The 23,244-nt window shown below is 39.8% G+C and overlaps 1 protein-coding gene across 1 annotated transcript; it reads left to right on the top strand.

Annotated features, from left to right (window-relative positions):
* The first annotated feature begins 8,108 nt into the window (after positions 1-8,108).
* Positions 8,109-12,814, top strand: LOC131228645 (putative disease resistance protein At5g47280). The gene is made up of 5 exons (XM_058224453.1): positions 8,109-8,910; positions 9,503-9,894; positions 10,553-10,911; positions 10,998-11,209; positions 11,639-12,814. The coding sequence occupies exons 1-5, from the start codon at positions 8,232-8,234 to the stop codon at positions 12,469-12,471; spliced, it is 2,475 nt and encodes an 824-aa protein (XP_058080436.1). The 5' UTR covers positions 8,109-8,231; the 3' UTR covers positions 12,472-12,814.
* Positions 12,815-23,244: the final 10,430 nt, after the last annotated feature.

A 23,244-nucleotide genomic window follows, 5' to 3' on the forward strand; every position in this document is an offset into this window, starting at 1 on the left:
AGGCATCGCCATCACCTGCAGCTAAGACAGAGTCTGGTTGGTGTTTAAAACATCGTCCCGAAACGTGAGAGTGAGTGATCAACTCAATGGAACTATAAAGCAAAGGTTAACATGTTATCAATTCAATCAAGCAGTAATGATAAAGCAGTACAGCAAACATGTCCTAGATACTTTTGTTAATAAAAGAATGATATGCGATAATGATGCATGCTCTCACCTGCACTCTCTCAGCGTCTTCATCTTACGGCCCGCATGGCAACCACCCGAAAGTGCTCTTCCTCACTAAAACACATGCAATGTGGTGCATGCTCATGTTAGCCAATACTTAATTAGATTTATTCATACAGTAGTTTTGGAAAATTAAGGTACCTCCCTTGTATCATTTCCCAAACAATGATCCATTCTAGGGTCGTCAGTCCTATCTAGTCTCATACGATGTTGCGGTTCTAGGTCGCTATAAAGGGCTCGTCACCTGATCAGTGTAGGTCTAGTTTATACTCTAGTTGCTACGGAAAGGCTTGTCGCCTCAACGCAGTCTCAGAGTATGCTCGAGGTCACTACAAAGGGCTCGTCACCTGATCAGTGTAGGCCAACAGCTCAAATATAGTGTCACATACTACCGTATTCGGCTCACGAGGCGGTGTTGCTCACTGGTCACTACGGGGAGGCTCGTCGCCCCAGCGTAGGCCGACAGCTCGACCACGGTGTCCCATACCACCATGTCTGGCTCATGAGTCTTAGCGGATCGAGGTACCGAGGTTAACGGGGTTTCCACTGGTGAGTTTGGTACCTTAGGTTCAAGCAATAACATCCATAGATGGTGAACATACATCGGGTCAATCGGGTTACTTGACGAGCTCGACTGGTATGAGCGTACGTCGAGATGATCGACATGAAGTGCATAAGCACTCTGTGTGGCCTAACCACTGTCGACAAACTCCGTACGACTCAGATTCCTCGAACACATCTGTTGTGGCGAAGCTAACTCAGCCACTCGTTCGGGAACCGTTACCGATAGCCTGGACTACGTAGTAGTTGCAAACGTATGTAAATATAACAAGATAAGACATGTGGTAGGCATATCAAAGTTAAACAATTAATTCAAGTAACGTAACCAATTGAACATTTCACAAAATACAAGGTAAACATACTTTGCACAAATGCATTTCATGCTAAATCACACAAATTTAATCTAAGTTACATGAAGGGATATATACACATAGCTAAGGTAGTTGAGAATCTCACCTCAACACTTATATAACATACACTTTACTAAATATTTACTTATCTAGACATTTTCACAAACACTTAGACTACACACATTAACATACATGACGTATGTTGATCACAACATGTATTAGGGCAAATCCTTTCACTAAGAAGTTGTCACGAATACAACACGCATATATTCACAACGGATAATCATGGCAAGCAGGGATTCAAATTTCATACTCATTCAATCATTTCCACAAACACTTAGACTACACACTTTAACTTACTCGGTACAACTTAGTTATAAGCTATATTAGGGCAAATCCTTTCATAAGAAGTTGTCACGAATTCAACAATTACATGTTCACGGTGAATAATCATGGCAAGTACAAAACCAAATTTCTGACATATCCCGTCATTTCAACCTACACATGGAATAACTTATATTCAACATAGTTCATATATAACCGTAAAGCGAGGAAAACAGTGTATCTAACATGTGAAATGACAACCCAGTCGGTTATAAATCATTAATCGACATTGAAAGCCTTGAAAACCATAACCTATACGTTTATAGTCCGCACCTTTCGCCGATAAACTCGTAACGGATTCAGTTTGAACGCTCTACCTTCGTCTACAGCACAACGGCAACCTATAGTATGAAATAGGTTAGCTATTTCATCACATACCCTATCTGAATCCCTAAAACAGATTAGGGTTAGGATTTCTTACATGAAAACAGAATCAGAATCGCCGAAATAGCGATTCGGTAGTGGTAGCTAAGCACGAGGAACGGCGAGATTGAGTCCCGAGAACAATCTCCCACTTTCTCTCTCTTTCCTTCTCTTTTCTCTCTCCTCTCTCTAGGGTTTACAAATTCGTATGTGAAGGGAGAGAGGGTTTAAGGCCCTTATATAGGCTCAAACGTGAGCTCAATGGCCCCAAGGCCATGGTATACTTATGTTATAGCCAAAACCCATCTGTTTCACCTCAATGGAGCACTTTTGGAGGCCCTTTTTCTGCATGTGGTGGGACTTAAGCTCCCTGACATTGGATCTAGGTCAGGCTAAGTTTTCGGTCTGATCGGATTTACAGATCGACTGCGGCGGACCAGTTTCAATTCAACGGTCACCTGTACTCGATCAGGGCCATAAGTGCACTGACATGGGTTGGAAATTTTCCCTGATCCGAGGGTGTAATTGGGTCAGATTTTGATGGTTTGAATCCTTAGATTTGGCCCGCAAGTGAGACGACTCAATTCACTTAAGTTTCAGTTCTCTTTCTAAAGGTATTCGTATTTCTTACACACTTTGCTCCGAGCTCAAGTTGTGCATTTCTGAATACTATTAGGACTTGATTTCTGAGGTGGTAGTCAAGTCCAGTAAGACGGTCATAACCGTATGGTTTCGTTGTAATCGGACTTTTGACGCGCGGTCCAGGTTCGATACAGAGTTTCGGTGTGCTCCCAAGAGCAACTAGGATTAGAGATTGATCCTAAGTTTTACGGTAATGTAGCGGTAATGATTCTGCACGTTTTGGAAATTACAGATCATATTTAAAGTGATTAGTGCTAATTTCACAGGTATTCTAGTTTAGCACTAACTAATTCTTGCCTAATTTCTAAAGGATTTGGTCCTGAGTGATTTCTGCCTGAGGTGAAACTCGGGTCTTTGTACAGATTTTTCCGAGATGTTACATCATGCCTCTCATCTCTTGAAAATAGGATAGAAAAAAAAGGAAGTTCATATTATATCTTCCATATGAAGATAGGACTCTGAGTCTAGATGTATTCTTGAATAAGGCATAGGTCTCCCTGATCTCTACAAGTGGATCCTCTAAATTCCTAGTTTTCCTACCTTTGAATTTCTCATATTTTAGTTAATAATTCACAATTATTCTTCAAATTTCTCCTGGTTTAGATTACATCTTCGCCTAGTTCTAGTGAGAGTTACATTTAGATTATGTACAAGGTAACAGTCCCTGTCGATTCAACCTCGGTCTTATCGAGATTATTACTACATCACAACCCTATACTTGGGGTGTGAACAACAAGAAATTTAATTATTTTATGTTGAATTAGTAGTTTATCAGAAATGAATTCGTTCATTATGTCTATTTTAAATTACTAAATGACATGAAATTCATTATTCTAATGTTGTATGTTAATGATATGTATATCGACAGCCATAGTATGTGTGAAATCAACATATTAAATGCTTAGTTATCCAAGACATTTGAGACGAAAGATTTAAGGGATACAAAGAAAATTCTCAGCATTAACATACACAAAAATAGAGAGAGGAACACGCTATAGTTATCTTAAGAGTAGTATCTTGAGAAGATATATATATATATATATATATATATGGTACCATGGGGTCGACCTAATGGGAACTTCCCATGAGGTCAAGCTGTGTGCGACCTACCGTGATGTGCCTCAAACATCTACCCCATCAAGCAGATGCATGATTCCATGGTGGGTCACTGGCTTAAAAATTAAGTCAATCCATGACTTGGGTGGGCCACACCACATGCAACAATTAAGAGATGTCACCCTCCCAATAAAACCTTTATAATCATTTATTGGGCCAAGCAAGAAGTAGTTCACAAATCCAGCTTATCCATTGTGTGTCCTACTTGGATAAGGGGTCAAACCAAGTTTTAGCTGCATCCAAAACTAAGGTAGACCCCACCAACGTCTGGAATCTATGAAAGAAGAAAATTGAGATGAACTTGATCAGAGGGTGATTAACACAATTTAATTGTGCTTCGATGATGAAGTCCTTTATAATGTCCTACCGCGGGATTGTGAGCAAAGATGGAGAGCATTTACATAATGAAGTCACGCACCAATTGTCTATATATAAAGAGATAGTTTTATACTCTTAGGATGTCGAAAGGGTCAGATTTTTATGAACACACTAACGTCTTAAACAAATTTATTTGCAAGTTGACAAGTGTTGAGGTAAAGATCCATGAAGAAGACAAAACTCTAATTTTGTTAACATCTCTTTTGGAGTCTTATGAGTATTTGGTTGATACTTTATGATATGGAAGAGATATCTTGGATGTCAATATGATTATTTCAGCCCATTAGTCAAAGCAGATGAAAAGGAAAAGTAGAGGTGAAGGTACTTCTTTAGATGCATTGTTTGCTCGGAGAAGACCGTTTGAGTGAAAGAAGGGAAAATCACAATTTAAATCCAAGTTGAAGGGCAAAGGCGAGTTGAAGTGTTGGAATTGTGGAATATGCGATATGAAGAATGACTGACAACTTCCTAAAACCCATGAGGAGGAGAAATTAGATGATTCATCGAAGGAAATCAATTAAAAAGAATCTGGATATGAATGAGTGGTTATAATGTGTTGTCGATGTCCAAGGTTGGTCACTTATATCATAAGTGGATTTTAGATACGGGGGCATCTACCCCATCAGTTAGATGCACGATTCCATGGTGGGTCACTAGCTTAAAAATTAAGTCAATCCATGACTTGGGTGGGCCACACCACATGCAACAGTTGAGAGATGTCACCCTCCCAACAAAACCTTCATAATCATATATTGGGCCCACCAAGATGCGGTTCACAAATCCAGCTCATCCATTGTGTGTCCTACTTTGACAAGGGGTCAGACCAAGTTTCAGCCGCATCCAAAACTGAGGTGGACCCCACCAAGTGCTTTTATATATTTTAGGCATGTCTTCACATGGTTTTAGATGGTATCTTCCACCTAAGTTTCGTATATGGATGATTTTTGGGATATCCTCGGACCTAAAGGGGACCCACAATGAGGTTGACCTCATAGTACCATTTCCCACACACACACACACACAAATATATATATATATATATATATATATAGAGAGAGAGAGAGAGAGAGAGAGAGAGAGAGAGAGAGAGAGAGAGAGAGAGAGAGGCATGCTCACCTGCGCACCTTTGCGCACATGTCATGGGCTTCTGATCTAAATGGTCCATGTGATGCGGCATCCCATGAAACCCTAGGGGACCAATTTTCACCATGATCTAAAACAATGTGGTGCTGCATCACGTGGACCGTTCAAATTTTGGACTCACATCACGTATGATGACTTCTCAAAAAGTTTGTACGAGTTCCGTACGAACTAGTGGGCAATTGAGCTTATGTGTGTGTGTGTGTGTGTGTGTGTGTGTGTGTGTGTGTGTGGGAAATGGTTCTATGTGGTCGAGCTCATGGGAACTTCCCATGACGTCGAGCTATGTGGGTCCCACCCTGATGCATGTTGAACATCAACACCGTGTATTTCATGGGTCCCCTTTAAATTATGGGATATGCCAAAAATTAGTCGTGTAAGGAACTCAGGTGGGCCGTATCATCTAAAATCATGTGAAGACATGCCTAAAAACATATAAAAGCACTTGGTGGGGCCCACCTAAAATTTGAATGCGTTTGAAACTTGGTCTGACACCTCATCCAATTGGGACACACATAATGGATGGGCTAGATTTGTGAACCACATCTCAGTGGGCCCAACAAATGATTATGAATGTTTTAATGGAAGGGTAACTCCTCTCAACTTTTGTATATGGTGTGGCCCACACAAGTCATGGATTGAGTTGATTTTTAAGCCCAAGGCCCACCATGAAATGGTGCATCTAACTGATGGTATAGATGTTCGACATACATCACGGTGGGGCCCACACAGCTCAACCTCATGGGAAGTTCCTATGAGCTCGATCGCATAGAACCATTTCCACACACACACACACACATACACACATATTGGGAAATAGTATTATGAGGTCAACCTCATGGGAACTTCCCTTGAGGTCAAGTGTGTGGGCCCCACCATGATGCATGTTGAACATCTACCCCATCATTTGGATGCACGACCACAAGCTTAAAAATCAAGTGTGGGCCCCACCATGATGCATGTTGAACATCTACCCCATCATTTGGATGCACGACCACAAGCTTAAAAATCAAGTCAATATATGACTTGGGTGGGCCACACCAAATACAATAGTTGAGAGGGGCTACCCTCCCATTAAAATATTCATAATCATTAATTGGGCCCACTGAGATGTGGTTCATAAATCTAGACCATCCATTGTGTCTTCCTCACTTGGATGAGGGGTTAGACCAGGTTTCAGCCGCATCCAAAACTCAGGTGGGCCCACCAAGTGCTTTTATATGTTTTAAACATGTCTTCACATGATTTTAGATGGTATGTCCCACTTGAGTTCCGTATATGGCTGATTTTTAGGATATCTCATAATTTAGAAGGGACCCATCAAATGCACAGTGTTGATGTTATACATGCGCCACAATGCATATTGAAATGGTTTTATGTGGTCGACCTCATGGGAACTACATGGGCCCACTGTGATGCATGTCGAACATCAATACCGTGCATTTGATGGGTCCCGTTTAAATTATGGAATATCTTAAAAATCAGCTGATACAAAACTCAGGTGGGCCATACCATCTAAAATCATGTGAAGACATACCTAAAACATATAAAAGCACTTGGTACGGCCCACCTGAAACATGGATTTGTCTAAACTTGGTCTGACCCCTTATTCAAGTGGGACACACACCATGGATGGGCTAGATTTGTGAACCACATCTCGGTGGGCCCAACAAATAATTATGAATGCTTTAATGGGAGTGTAACCCCTCTCAACTTTTGTATGTGGTGGCCTACACAAATTATGGATTGACTTGATTTTTAAGCCGAAAGCCATCTTGACTGATGGGGTAGATGTTTGACAAGCATCATGGCGGGCCCACACATCTCAACCTTCCCATGAGGTTGACCACATAGAACCATTTTCCACACACACACACACACACACACACTCACGTACATATATATGAGGAAGTTCCCATGAGGTCGAGCTGTGTCCTGCACCGTGATGTGTGTCACACATCTACCCCATTAGTCAGATGCACCATTACATAACAGGCTTAAAAATTTAAGTTAATCCATGACTTCGGTGGGCTACATGACATGCAGTAGTTGAGAGTGGTTACCCTTCCATTAAAATATTCATAATCATTTATTGAGCCCATTGAGATGTGGTTCACAAATCTATACCATCCACTACGTGTGTCCCACTTGGATGAGGGGTCCGACTAAATTTCAGTCGTATCCAAAATTCATGTGGGCCCACCAAGTAGTTTTATATGTTTTAGTCATATCTTCACATGGTTTTAGATGGTATGGCCCACCTTAGTTCTTTATAGGATTGATTTTTTATTTTTTTATTTTTATATCAGGTGACCTAAAAGGGACCCATCAAATGCAATGGGTTTATTTTTGACATGTCACGGTGGGGGCTACACAGCTCAACCTCATGGGAAGTTCCATGAGGCCGATCTCATAGTACCATTTCCCATATATATATATATACACACACACGTGCGCGCATCTTTGCAGGGGCATCTAATTTTTCTTTTTTCCGTTTCCCACCAAGTTTTGGATCAAAGTATAAGTTGGGATACAGTGGTTTCATAGAGTGGCGCATCACATGAATTTAGAGTTCCAGGAGGAATTTTTAAAAACTTCGCACGAGTGAGTTCCGTGCAAATTGGCGTGTAGTTGAGCCTATATATATATACACACACACACACATTAGGGCTCAATTTCTACTGTTCCCGTGGAGTGGTCCACTTCTGCTTTAATTTTGAGGTCATGGTATAAAGTGAGATGGGAAAACGGGTGAACAGCATGGATAAGACAAATACGTCACGGTGGGCCTAGTAGAGTTTAGTCAGCACGCTTACTCGGTAAATAATCTGCGTCCCCTGAAAAATGAATAGATGGCACGGATGAAACACATTAATCATCGTGGGCCCACTTGCATTCCGCGTCCTTTAAATGTTACTGTGGAGATCCGATCATATAACGCCGTTCCTCCCTCTCTATCTCTCTCTCTCTCTCTGCAGAAAGCGCAACCCAAGCCACCACTTCCTTTCTTTCCCCGAAAATACGTTTCAGGAAAACGGAAAATACCGTAAACGCACATCGGAGGAAAAGATGGGGGCCGATTTCTTCTTGGGCGAGGTAGTACTAGAGCTCCTGAAAGAGCTGGCGAAGCTGTGCGTGCGCGCGTGTTACGTCAAGTCAAGCGCGGAGCAGTTCAAGCACTCGATTGACGCGCTTCTCCCGATCATCCAAGAGATCCAATACTCCGGCGTGGAGCTCCCACAACACCGCCAGTCGCAGCTGGACGAGCTCGCCCAGAAGCTCCGCCACGGGCTTGACCTCGTGCGCAGGGCCTCGTCCTCGAGCCGCTGGAACGTGTACAAGAACATCCAACTCGCGAAGCAGATGGAGAAGGTGGATAAGAGCGTGTCCGGCTACATGAAGTGGATGCAGGCGCACGTGATGGCCGACGTGCATCACGTGAGGGTTGGGGTTTTGGAGTATGGAGAGAAGGTGGAGAGGATTGGGAGGAAGCTGGAGGAGTGTATAGGTGCGGTGAAGCTTGGGGAGGGGAATAGGAAGTTTGCATTCGACGACGGGGAGGAGAACGATGGGGTTGGGGTTTTGGAGGGGTTTGGGATGAGGTTTGGGTTGGAGAAGGTGAAGGAGATGCTGTTGACGGCAGACGGTGAGGGAGAGAAGAAAGTTAGGGTTGTTGGGGTTTGCGGGATTGGCGGGAGTGGGAAAACGACGCTCGTTAAGAAGCTTTGCCAGGATTTTCAGATTCGAAGTGAGTGTTTTATTTGATTTTGTTTATTAGCTTTTTTGGGTTTCTGTGGATTTTTGGTGTTTCGGTTTTTGTTGGATTTTTTTTTTTTTTGGTTTTGGTGAATTTGGGTTCCAAAGAGACGCATTTTGGGAAATGGAATTTGGGTTTGTTTTTTCAGAGATTATAAGATAAGGAATGTTTTTGTCGGGCTTTTTGTTTTTCAATTGGTTTTGTGGGATTTTTCCTTGAATTTTTCTGGGTTTGTTTGGGGTTTTTGAATTTGGAGAATTGGGTTTGTATTTGGTTAGAAAGAGAGACATTTCAGAGAGAAATGTTGAAAGACTTTTGCAGATCATCGAATTTGTTCCTTTTTTAAAAGTTTCTTTTTGGATTTTAATTCTTTAGGTCAAAAAAGATTTTGGGTTTTCAATTAATTTGTTTTCTCTCACTGATCTAGACCTTTAATTTTATTAAAATTTTTTTTAATCAATGCTTGTTGATTTTCTATACTTTTTCTTAATTTTGTTTCTTTGGAATCTTTGATTTTCTTCTTCTTCTTTGGGTTTTTGTTTTTTCAGAAGTGTTATTTATAACCCTGAAAATTTCTTCCCAGGTCACTTTGAAAACAGGGTTATCTTTGAAACCGTCTCCCAATCTCCAAATGTGGAAAGCTTGAGAGCAAAGATATGGGAACAGATAACTGGCAACCGCTTTGGTAGTGCCAATGATCAAATCCCTCAATGGATGGTTCGATTCGAGCAGAGTATTAGAAGGCCCACGCTGGTGGTTCTGGATGACATTTGGTCACTCTCCGTGCTCGAACAACTGATTTCTAAAATCCCCGGCTGCATAACTCTTGCCGTTTCAAGATTTAAATATCCTGTATTCGACCAAACATACGAGGTGGAATTGATGGGAGAAGAGGAAGCTCTATCGCTGTTCTGTTTAGCTGCTTTCCAGCAACAGTCCATTCCTCCCACTGCAGATAAGAAGCTGGTGAATCAGGTATAACTAATTCATACCATCAGTTATTTTGTACCCTTTATTCCGATCTTCTATGTAAAGTGGCATTTCGTTTGCGTTTGGATGCACAAATGAACTGAATTGTGAATGGTGGTATGTTTGGTAATATTCATGATGAGCAAGTAGCACTCATATCAGAATTAGACTTCTTTAATATCCAACTTGAAAGAATCTCAATTGAAAATTGGAGACCATATCCTCGATACAAATGCTAAAAAAAGGAGTTTGAAATTTGGTTATTTCCGTCACCTTGTATATTAGCCATTGAAACAACACCCATGACTTTAAATCAATGCAAATGTAAAATATACAGGGTCTACAGGGTCAAGTAGTCTGGCTTAATCCTTAAACAACTGGAAAATAAAAGAAAAGAAAAGGTGCAAATCAAACTTGCATTCTCAATTTTATATATACATCGATTTTTCAGGTCTTCAAATTTTCATACATGGGGTGCTTCTTTTATATTAGCTACCTTTGTTATTACTCATACATTGAGTTTTCTTCGAATCTTGAATCTATGTTATACAATGTGAGTTTGTACTTTCTAACTTTCTGTATCCATGTATTATTTGTATATTTCTTGTAATGTGATAGTAAGGTCTATTTTCTTTCGATGCTTAATTTTAGAACTTAATGACAGGTGGTCGCAGAGTGCAAAGGCCTCCCTCTGGCTCTAAAAGTGATTGGAGCTTCATTACGGAACCGGCCCCCGCTAGCTTGGGTGAGTGCCAAAAACAGGCTATCGCGAGGAGAATCCATATCAGAGACCCATGAGGCCAATTTTTTTGAACGTATGGCAATCAGCATCGAGTGCTTGGACCCCAAGGTCCAGGAGTGCTTTCTGGACTTGGGTTCCTTCCCCGAGGACAAGAAGATCCCTCTTGATGTGCTTATCAACATGTGGGTTGAGATGCACGATCTCGATGAAGAGGATGCTTTTGTGGTGCTCGGTGATCTTTCGGAAAAGAACCTTCTCTCACATGTACAAGAAGATGCACAGTGAGTCATGGGATGTTCTCTTAGTTTCTCTTGAGTCCAAAAATTTGAATTTACTACTGATTTAATGACATGTTCTTGTTACTCAGGGGCAGGGCTGGAGACATCTATAGTAGCTACAGCGAGTTCTCCGTTGCTCAGCATGATGTGTTGAGGGACCTTGCTCTTCATATGTGCAATCGTGAGAATGTAAACAGGCGGAAGCGATTGATTATGGCAAGAAGAGAAGATGGGCTTCCAAAGGATTGGCAGAGGAATAAAGACAAGCCGTTTGATGCCCGAATCGTTTCAATTCATACAGGTATTGAATTCAATTAGATAGGATCCACGGTTCGATGCCCTGATATCTATCTTTTATGTGTTAATCATATTCCAACTATTGTTTTAGGGCCCTTTGGGAATATCCCCTTATGTGGATGGAACCTTAACATATACTCCTCTGAATGGGAATGGAAGAATGATGGGTTCGACCTGTTTCCATTGCATTCTCCATTTGGGAAGGTTGTTGTGGATGTGAGCTTCCAGGGCAACCTGCCAAACTGCCCCGCCTCTGCAAAACAGACATGGGTCGGGCCCCATTTTGGATCCCAATCATGTACTGGGGTACATCCAAACAGGCCATAAGTTCATGTCCTGGTTTTAGTTGTGGACTCGAGGCTTCACTTTGGTGTTTGTTTCTCTCTATTCAACTTAAAAAACTAACAGCTATTGGAATTCCCTCTCACAACAGGTGAAATGAAGGAATCGGACTGGTTCCTGATGAATTTCCCAAACACCGAGGTTCTCATCCTGAGATTCTCGTCGAGCACTTACTTCTTACCTCCATTCATTGAGCTAATGCCGAAGCTCAAATCTCTAATTTTAGTGAATTATGGAGCCTCAAGTGCCGTCCTACACAATCTCTCTGTGTTTGACTCTTTGGATAGCTTGAAGAGCCTCTGGTTAGAAAAGATAATCGTCCCGCATCTCCGCAGAACCACCGTTCCACTCCCTAGCCTGCGAAAAATCTCACTTGTCCTGTGTGAGGTCACCAAGAGCTTAAATGGGTCATCAGCCAACCTGCCCTGTATCTTTCCGTGCCTCTCACATCTCACCATTGATCACTGCATTGATCTAACAAAACTACCTCCAACCATCTGCGGGGTCCGCTCTCTCGAGAGCCTAAGCATCACCAACTGCCACAATCTTTGTGAGCTACCTTCCGAGCTTGGTCAACTGAATTCCCTACAGATTCTAAGGTTATACGCCTGCCCGGCCTTGAAGAAGCTCCCACAGGCGATCTGTGGGCTGAAGAAATTGAAATACCTTGACATCTATCAATGCATCAACCTTAGGAATCTCCCTGATGGGATGGGCCAGCTGATTAGCTTGGAGAAGATCGACATGCGGGAATGCTCGCTGATCAGGAATCTACCGGGATCGGCTATGTCGTTGAGATCATTGGACCGTGTGATATGCGACGAAGAGATTGGATTTCTGTGGAAAGAGGCATCGAAGGCCTTGCCAGAGCTACGGGTTCAGGTGGCCGAGAAATGCTTTACTTTGAACTGGCTAATGGAGTGAGGCCTACCTTCAAACACTCTGCTTGTTGATGGCATTTCTGTAAATTATTGTAAATAAATCATTTCTTCAGTAACAAGACTGGTGAAGGGTATTTTGGTCTAAACACTGGCCACAAGTTTGACTGATGGTCAGCCAAGTTTAGGAAGATCCAAGCCGTCCAATCTTTATTGTAATTATTATTATTATTATTTTTTCCCTCTTTCTTTCCTGTTGAAAGCTAGGACAAACCGTTCAATGTGCGGTGGACATTACAGGTTGAATGATCAATCGAGCTCCTCCATCTATTTGCCCCCAAAAATCAATCCTATTAAATGATATTGTCTTTCACTTTTCCCATTTACAATTACTATTTTTGTTATTTTAAGGGTGGTTTTAATGGCCAATATTCTCTGGGTAGGAAAGTTCAAGGGGTGCAATTTTAAACATACACGTTATCTATGGTGGGGCCCAATATATGAATGGACCATATTGGGACGTGAACATGCCATGGTCGGTCACCGTTGACTATGGATATTTGGTGTGAAACGTCTCACGTCTCTTTCTTCTTGATTTCTATAGAATTGATCCCTGGATAATGATATATAAACGTCTCCATTGGATTTAGGCGCGGATTCGTTGGATCCCTGGCTGTGGGCCCACCTTGATGTATGAGTTATATCCACGCTGTATATCCCTGACTGTGGGGCCACGCTGTCCATCCATTTTTCCAGCTCATTTTAAGAGATGGGACAAAAAATGAAACAGATCCAAATCTCAGTGGCCACACCACAGGAAACACTGGTGATTAAACGCCCACCATTAAAAACCAGGTATGGCCACTGTAATGGTTATTTGCCAGCCGACCTGTTGATAAGGTCACATGGACCTGGGGAGCGGATAAGGTGTGGTCCGGCCTCACCCAAGATGGTGTGGCACTTACCATGGGGCCCACCATGATGTATTTATAATATAACCACATCCCCTTTCCAAGACCATATGAGGGCTTGTTCTCAAAACACTGGTTATGAACGCCCAACCATTAAAAACTTCCTGGGGCTCACGGTAATGTTTATTTGCCATCTACCCCGTTAGTTGATAAAGTCACATATACTTGGATGGAAGGAAAAAAAACAAATATCAGTTGTTAAAATTTAGTCGATCATGTTCCACCTCCTGCGAGTCTCTGGATATCTGCAAACTGGGCACGTCAGTTGTGGCCGTGGACCTTCGGATGCCTAAGTAGTTAGGTATAAGTACTCACAGTAGACATAATAGAATTGAGATGGTTATGTCTACCTTTCTTTTGAACGGGACGATATATTTATAGATATTAGTAGAGGACATGTATGAGTAGATCTGTAAAATATGCGGCTGGGCAACCATGCTCATATATGGTGTGAGATTCTCTCTAGACGTTTCCATTCTGAGCTTGAAGTTTGCATTCGAAGTCAATATCGACGTTTCCATTCTGAGCTTGAAGTTTGCATTCAAAGTCGAGGTCGAGGTTGAGTCATCGTCCAAGGTTGAGGTCTTCGTCGTCTGAGGTCGAGATCCTAAAGATGAGCCTTATCTTTAAGCTGACCCTTCAGTTCAGCTCTATCGAACCTCTTTGCTCCCCTCATATTCTCTAATCCTTTGGTAACTCAAAGGGTCTGCACTTATTACCGTTTCACCATGTGTCCCATTAAACAGATCATCTCAATTTTACCCATAACATCAGCTGTATCCAAAACTACAATCGGCCAATAAGGATCAATCATCACTTTTTCCTATAGCATGGTCTACTTGAGAATTAGATCTGTTTCATTTTCAGGCTCATGGCAAAACATATGTACAGTGTGCATATAGAATACATAAGTAAAGTGGGCCCTACAGTAAGGACCACACCCTCTTGGGTGAGGGGGACCACACCTAATCCCACCTGGATGAAGGGATAATATAAATATAAGCTTGATCAACTTTCGTGCCCCGTTGGAAGCTTTTAATGGTCAATCACCACTGTTTCTTGTGATGTGGTCCACCTGACATCTAGATCTACTTCATTTTTGGTCCAACCCTAAAACGGGCTAGCAAAACCAATGGACAGCATGGATATATAACATATACATCAAGATGGGCCCACAGCTATCCACCAGCCTGGAAGCTGAATCCATTGGATTTGAACTCTTCTTCCATAATAAATCCGTCCATAGGATTTACCTCACCATGGACTTGGTTGTCAAAAAAATCACCAAGATCAAAGTGATTCAAACCATTGATCATTAAAGTATAGAAGACCTTATATTCAAAGGAAAAGTCTTAAATGATCCAAGCGTCCCGATTTAATAAATTTTTTTTTTTTTTTTTTTTTTTTTTTTTTTTTTTTTTTTTCTACTCCTACAAGTTGCGGCCCATCATATAAACCGTTCTGATCATTGAAAGATGACCAAATTCCAACAGTGAATTCAATATATGATGACAAGGTCTGGTGAACGATAAGATGCGCCGTGCACCAATTTTAAACATTGATAACAACATGTGAGGATCTATATACAAACAAAACTCCATTCTTTATTAGAATTAGAAAAGAATAGATAAATAGAAAGAACGAAGGAGCGAGCACTCATGTTAGTTTTATTCATGGGCTTGCAAGTCATTTAAGAAAGATTAGGACTGTTTCATAAGGAAGATTCTTGAGGCATGGTGCTATTTTCTATTACATTTTCTTCGTTTTCATAACACTTGAACTGCCACAAGATATTTTATTTTGAATCTCATTCAACTCTTGAAAATCAAGAATTTTGTCTTCATGAAACTCATTTCCTTCAAAGTCACCAATGTAATAATCTAATAATAATTACAAAACTCTACATTTCATAGAAAATTTGTCGATTCTATTTCAAACTTTTGATGGATAAACCAAATTCTTTACATACATATATGAAAGCAATTTGACTCACCATCTTTTTCAAAGCCACAAGTGCTTCTTAAATTTTGTTTTCCAAAGCAATATTTGTTGAAAATGGTATCTCCAAATCTATGTTGGACAGTTTTTTATAGTTTTGATCGATTGACCATCTGGGTCCGATCGATCAAGCAAGATAATTTGAAAAAATCAAATTTGCTCTATGGACAATTTTGAGCTTGTTCGATAGAACGAACATGGAGGCTCAATTAATGAAGGATTGCTCGATCGATCGAAGCTTAGATCGATGATTTTGCCCAATTTCTATGTAAGCGCACTATTTTGTTTCTAATTTTATAATCAGACTATGTAAGCCAAGTTAGTGCAGGATTAGGGTATTGCTAAGACATCAAGGGCTAGAGATAGATAGATAGAGAGAGAGAGAGAGAGAGAGAGAGAGAGAGAGAGAGAGAGAGAGAGCCAAGAAATAAATTTTGAAGGGAGAAAACTATTTTGTAAGTCTTCCATCTCTTGTAATTTCATTTTCATGTGGATTGCTTGTCACTTTGTGCCATGGTTTTTCCCGTAAAATTCGTGTATTCTTTGTAATTTCTTTGTTTGTATTTATCTTTCATTTGTGTGATTTGATTATAAGGTTACTTCTGCATGCGGCTCCAACAAGTAGTATTAGAGCTATACGTTGGGATTCCAGTTTCATCTGAGACATAATGATGAAGGGATCGAACGTAAAGTATGAGACAGAAGTTCACTGAAAAAATAACTTTGAATTATGAAAGATGAAGATAAGATGTCTTCTAGTTCAACAAGAATTGCAACAGGTATTCATTGGTATAGCGAAGCATCTTGTGACTATAAACGATGAAGAGTAGGAAGAACTTGACTAAATAGCGATTACCTATATTTAATTATTCTTGTCCGACAATGTCCTTTATAATGTCATTGATCCTATGACCACCGCAGGGCTTTGGACGAAGTTCAAAAGTTTGTACATGGCGAAATCTCTCAGTAATCGTTTGTATCGGAAGAAACAATTCTATAATATAAAGATGGCAGAAGGGTTAAACCTTAATGAAAACATTAGTACGTTCAATTAATTACTTTGCAACTTAACGAGTGTTGAATAAAAATGAATGAGGAAGATAAATCCATAATCTTGTTGACGTCTCTCTGTTGAGGGTCAAATATTGCATATTAGACCCCATTGATTGCATGGATTTACGATTATGATATTGCTTAATGGCCTGAATCAATCGTGTTTGTAATGCAGGGTGTGTTTACGAGCTTGAATGGGAAATGATGCTAAAAGCACAGATTTAACGTTCAGAATGCACCAAGGCAAGGGACGGACCCTAAGAGACTAAGATCAACAGATTTGCATGCCAGGGATTCAAGAAAATCGAGAAATTGAAGTTTAAGTGGGCTGAAAAGTGTTCAGAATGCAAGATCATAGGGTTCCCACCATCTGATCAGTTCGAAAATTTATACATGATTTGAAGACCATAAATTAACCGTACACTTCAAAATTCAGCCTTTGGATCCCTAGGGAAGTAGCCCAACGGATAAATCAGGCCATAAATCTCTGATTCGGGGCCCATTTGATCACTGGATATGCTTCCAACTTGGGCTCGACCCGCGAAATTATCTGGAAGAATGGACGGATGGAGTGGATTGCTCGAAACATCACGGTGGGACCCATTTACATAGGATGAGTGTGCATAGCACACGTGCAACAGAGGTGCACTGAACGCAAAGTCGGGTCAAACCGACTTTGACCCGCACCATTCGACTCTCCTACACAGAGAAGGAATTCTCTGTTTTTCTTTCGCAGCAGGGCACCCGCTGCCGATGTAGTGGCCCACCATCATCATCCTTTTGGGTGATCCAAGCCGTCCATCGTGTGAAGGCCACGATTTTATCCCAATACTCACTGCTTTGATGTGTCTATGCATGCCTCCAGGCTCACATCTACAAGGAATTCATCACTACGTCGACTGACGGTGTGGCCCATCCGAACCACGGTTTCTCTCCAAACTCAGGATCGCGATCAAGGGCAGATGCAGAGGCTTTTACATTGGATTGTCCTATCCATATGATCAGTCTAAGTGGACCCCACCATGCATCAGTGCACCTCTGTTACGGACGTCCGTAAAAACCGAACGTCGCCCGGCCTTCTCGGGCTGTTGTGTGAGCTCGATCAGCGTCGGATTGGTAATCCGGACCGTCCATGAGATTTATTTGGTCCCCATCATCATAGCCTAGGAGGAGAAATTTTGCAATCCAATTTGAGATCAATTTCGAGCGTTTAAACGTCGGACGAACGGCGGCGAGAAAAGTCAGGTGGACCATATCAAAATCACTCCAAAACCTGTCATTCCCACCCGAAATCTCTCCAAGAAGCTAATGGACGGAATGGATTTTCTCGCCGACGCTGAACAGGGACCCACCAATCATCTCAGCGCAAGCCGTTTGCGCAGGCCGTGCGTCCGTGATCACCGGACGCGGTTCGACGTTGTGGCCCACTAGAATGACCCATTCGACCGATCTGGACCGTCCATATGAAAGCCAAGGAAGAGTCAAGCAGTGCCACGATGCCAAAATCCAAGGATATGAGCGGTATGTCCCGCAATTTTCATCGAAATACAAGTCAGTTGGCGGGTATTTCTGCTGCGAGAGGTGTTGCGCACGCTGCCTGCGTAAACGGGACTTGCGCACTCTCCAGCCACCGTCTGGAGGACTGATAAAAGGAGAGGTTGGCTGCTGGCAGCGAGGGAGAAAATTCTTGGCAGGGCTTGGCTTTGAAAGAACGGAAGAAAAGAAGAAGCAAGGGAGAAAAAATGGGAAGCAGCAGGAGGGATTTAGCTGGACGATTTGCAAGAGAGAGATCCAGTTTTTCTTGTTTTCTTTTCCTTTTATTCCTTTGATTGTTTTTCTGTGGTTCTAGCATGATCATGCTAGGCTAAACCTCTTAGCTGGGGCTAAGAGGTGAAGCCTGTAGCGAGATGGGAGACACTATTTCATGCATTTAATTTAAATTTCTGAACTGAACTTGGTTTTAAGTTGATTATTAAAGGAATATTTTCTCAGTCTTTAATGGTCTGTTGTGACTGAAATTACAGTGGGTTTGCAATGGCTTTGAATATTTCTTTTTCTCTATTTTTATGTTTATGAAGTCAGGAAGTCCTGTTGTTCATCATTGCTCCATGGGCAAGGTGGGATGACAGTACCCTTCCTGATCCTCATACATTGTTGATTAGTTGGTAATTAGTTTAATCCTGTTGTTTGCTTTGTCTCCTGGGCATGGTTAGATGATGGAATCCATTCTAATTCATATACCATTCATCTCGTAAAGCCTAAATCAAGTAAGTTCAGTTTGATTTCCATGATTCCTGATGCAAGCATAAGATCTCCCTGATCTCTACAGGTGGATCCTCTGAATCCCTAGTTTCTTCCCTCTGAATTCCTTAAAGTTTTAGATAATTATTCCACAATTATTTCTTAAATTCTATTTGGTTTAGATCGCATCCTAGACTAGTTCTATTTCTACCTAGTTTCAGGAAACGTACAGGTATTAGTCCCTGTGGATTCGACCTCGGTCTTACCGAGTTTATTACTACATCACAACCCTACACTTGGGGTGTGAACACTCTCCAGGAATCTTACGGGTATCCGGTGGATACTTTGTGTAGTGGTAGGGATACATTAGACGTCAAGACCATTATATCTGTCCTTCAATTGAAGCAATTGAAAAAGAAAAGCGGTGGTGAAGGATCTTCTATTGATGCACTGTTTGTCCAGGGCAGACAGTCTAAGAAAGAGAATGAGAAGCCTCGATTTAGGTCAAAGATGGAGGATAAAGGAAAGATGAAGTGTTAGATTTATGAAAAAATTTGGGCCTATGAAGAATCGGACACCCCAAATCGACGACTCTAATACCATGAAGAGCACTTATTTTTTTAATTGAAAATTTTTTCCCTATTTGATTTTTTGTATGACCGAGGTATATACATCAATGGTCATTATATATTGACAGATGAAAATAAAATCTTTTGATTTTGGGAATCAATCAACTAGATTTGTGAATTGTATGAGATCTTGAATAATCAGATGTGGAAGATTATCTAGTACATACAACATGCATAAGAGATGAATGAGAGAAAATGAGAGAATAAAATACTCTCTCTCTCTCTCTCTCTCTCTCTCTCTCTCTCTCTTTCTTCCTTACGTCTCTAATTCTCCTATTGATAATTTCCATAAAGCAACACAGCTCACGCTTGAAAAGCAAAAACTTGATCACAACTTTAAAATAGCAACTCTAAAAAAAAAAAAAAAAACCAACTAATTCTAATCCTAAGTGTACTAAGACTTTGAAATTGAGTTTACTTTACTTCTAACAATTATATACCTCCCTTAAACTTGGCTTTCTCCGATTCCAATTAAACTTTTAAACTTTAGAAAATTTTCTGCTTTTGATGCCTTTATAAAAATATTCACTACCGATCTTTGAATTGGCAAAATCTAATGGTGACCACCTTGTCTTTCACTAACTTATGAATATAATAATACTTGATGTCAATGTCTTTGCTTCTACCATGGAACACTGAATTCTTCATCAATGCAATTCTTGACTAGCTAGTTGTCGCATATGATCTTCCTAAGAAATTCTTACTTTGCACCAATGTTATAGAATCTATAGAAATAGAGTGTGATCAGGATGCTCCAAGTAAAAATTTTCTTTTTCTTTTTTAAGATAGGAAAGTGAAGAATGTTGAAGAATCAAATTATAAGTCTACCAAAGAAATTTTTGAGGACACAATAAGTGAATAATACAATTATGATCCTAAAATCTTAAAGGTATATATTTTCGAGTTTGCATCCACGAATTTACTTCGTTCAGCTTCAGTTGTACCAATTTCGACAAGATAGAGAGCATTAACAATGCGTCTATTATATGGAGTTTAGTTTTTTTTAAAAAAAACTAAACAAAACAAAATGAGAAGGATGAAAAAAGAATTGCTTGACCTAACTCAAAAAGCTTCATAGGTACAAAAGAATATTGATTGGTTTTTATCTAATTACATGGACTTCCAAGATACGATGTGGTTGAAATTTTTTCAAATTTAAAATTCAATGGTTGAGTTGTGAAAGTATAAGTGGATTGAAAAAAGTTTATTTTCAAACATGAAGATATTCAAGGATACACTTATTGTTAAAGCAAACGGTATTCAAATTTCTGCAAATGTATGGTTGAAATGAGTGACATGAAGATATTCAAGGATACACTTATTGTTAAAGCAAAAGGTATTCAAATTTCTGCACAATGTATGGTTGACACGAATAACAGGATTACCAGACACAGTTCACGCATTAGTTCAAATGGCAATGATAGTTATCAAAATTGATATCACTCAAATGGAGTTTGTATTTTTCAAGTCAAAAAAATAAATAAGTGGACAAGTTTACAAGATAACTAATGTTTGAAAGTCTCATTAACATAACAGAAGAAAACACATCAACATCAAATAATATGATATTCATTAGCTAGTGAAAGACACGGTGATAATGCTCGGGTTTTATAGATTCTAATATCAAATAATCGATATTTTTACAAAGGCATTAACAACAGAAGATTTTTTTTAGATTGAAGACTATAATATGAATGAAAGAAAGTCAAGTAAGAGAGGCCGGTAGAAGTAAACCTGATTTACAGGCTTAGTATAGCTAGGATTAGAATTAGTTGTAATTTCTTTTGACTAGTTGTTACTTTAAGTTAAAGTTGACTTTTTATTTTTAAATATGAGGTGCATTGCTTTAAAAAAATTATAAATACAGAGACATGGTAAATATATAAGGGAGAGATGGTAAAAAAGTCAAAAAAGTAATACAATATTTTTATTCTCTTCGTTTAGTCCTTTTAGGGGGCGTTTGGCGCAGGTTATTAGAAGGGATTAGGTGGGATAGATTTGCATTTGGTCTCATGCATGCAATTCCATCCAGTATTTGGAGAGGACGGGAAAGGTTGGGATTAGGTAGAATGGAATTTCATTTAGTCCCGTTGAATTGCATTTGATCCCATGCAGGATTTCTATGAATTTTGAAATCCACTACACACGTGGGCCCTGCACTGATGCATGCATATATCCATACCATCCATCCATAAACACTGTTTACATGTGACATTCTAGTTATATATGCACACAAGTGAATGACATCCATTTTGAATTTGGTCCGTTGATAACAATTCCATGGTCCTCTAAACATGATTTTGATTAATCTGATGTTTCACCGTAGCAAAAATTTTATCCCAAACATGGGATTGGATGGCTACAATACCATGGTATTTCCGGACATGCAATCATTGTGCAATAATGATGTTAATCCCATCTAATACAATTCAATACCATTCAATTCCCCGGACCAAACTCAGATTTGGAAGCATAGTTCATTTAGTTCCTTTAGATTTTGAAGCATAGTTCGTCTTTAGAAGTGGAGTTTTCATAGCCCTTGGGTAGAAAGTAAACACAATTCAAAATTACCTTACTACCTATGTGATACGTCCTCAATTTGAATATATAAAAGGGAATTTTATATAAAAAAATACCTAATTAATATAAAATTTACATTTTGATATTGATGGCTTTTTCAAAAAGGCTTTAAAAAAGCTACATCATGAATTGACATAATTATCATTCCACTACCTACCATTAGTTTTCTTTAATAGTTAGTTGGGTGGGCATCCTAGGAAATGGGTGGGCCCCACCGTGATGTTTATGTAAAATCCACCTTGAGCACCGGGTGCATTGCCTCATGTTAGGCCAAGGCCCAAAGATCATTCCATTTGTGATTCAGGTGGACTACATGATTGGATATAGTGTATAGGGCAATGATGATTGCCCAAACTGTTTCCCTTAGCATGGCCCAAGCTATTTCCCTTTTGTATGGCCTTAATCACACATGGGGCTTTTTTTTTTTTTTTTCGGGCCATGCATAAATTTTGGTGTTTCATCTGATGATTGGAGTGGATTTTATATAATTATCACAGTATAGAGCTTATAAAAATCAATGGTATATGATGCTCTTCCTTACTGTTTTCTTTAGTTTAGCCCTCCTGAGTCACAAGTCAACCTAATGTTTTAGCTCTAGGTTATTGGGCTTACACATCTAATGATGGGAGTGGATTTTCTCATACACATCATGGTAAAACAATGAGAAGAAGATCAATGTATACGAAACCTTGAATCCAAAAGGTAATTCTTGAATCCATGAGATAAATAAAAGAAATTTTAAAATTGTATTAAGAGATGATCTTAAGACTTCCTTATTAAATAACTTGTAAAGAAAAAGCAAATCTCTAATTTGTTTGGAAGTTACCAAATATAACAAAACTCTTAATTATTTGAAATAGTAAAACTCTTCTAAAGCTCAATTTTCCAAAAATAGAAAGTCTAGAAAAATCTTACGGAAGCATTCTTGACAATATTATAGGGAAGTTCTAAAAATGATGAAAATTCTAAAACTACAAGAATAGAGAAATTCGACAAAAATGAAAAGTATCAAAAGTAGTAAAAAAAAATTCTTCTAAAATCTCATTTTGACATTTAAGATGAATGCCTTTCGCAAAATAGATATCCGCGACCTACCTTGCATGTTGGTTAACTCCAAAACTACCATTACATAAATATTGATAGATTGTGCATTTCTTGAACCTCAAAACAACCATTACATAAATATTGATAGATTATGCATTTTGTGACGATGCTTATATCAAATGTTACGACTGTTTTATAGTCAATATTTCAAACGGCAATTTCTCCATATCTGGAATAAATCTTTTCAAACGGACAGACCTATGACCTAGTTACATTATGCCCTACGTAGGACTGAGTTTGACA

This window comes from Magnolia sinica, chromosome 16 (genome assembly GCF_029962835.1).
Source record: "Magnolia sinica isolate HGM2019 chromosome 16, MsV1, whole genome shotgun sequence".
Taxonomy (NCBI): domain Eukaryota; kingdom Viridiplantae; phylum Streptophyta; class Magnoliopsida; order Magnoliales; family Magnoliaceae; genus Magnolia; species Magnolia sinica.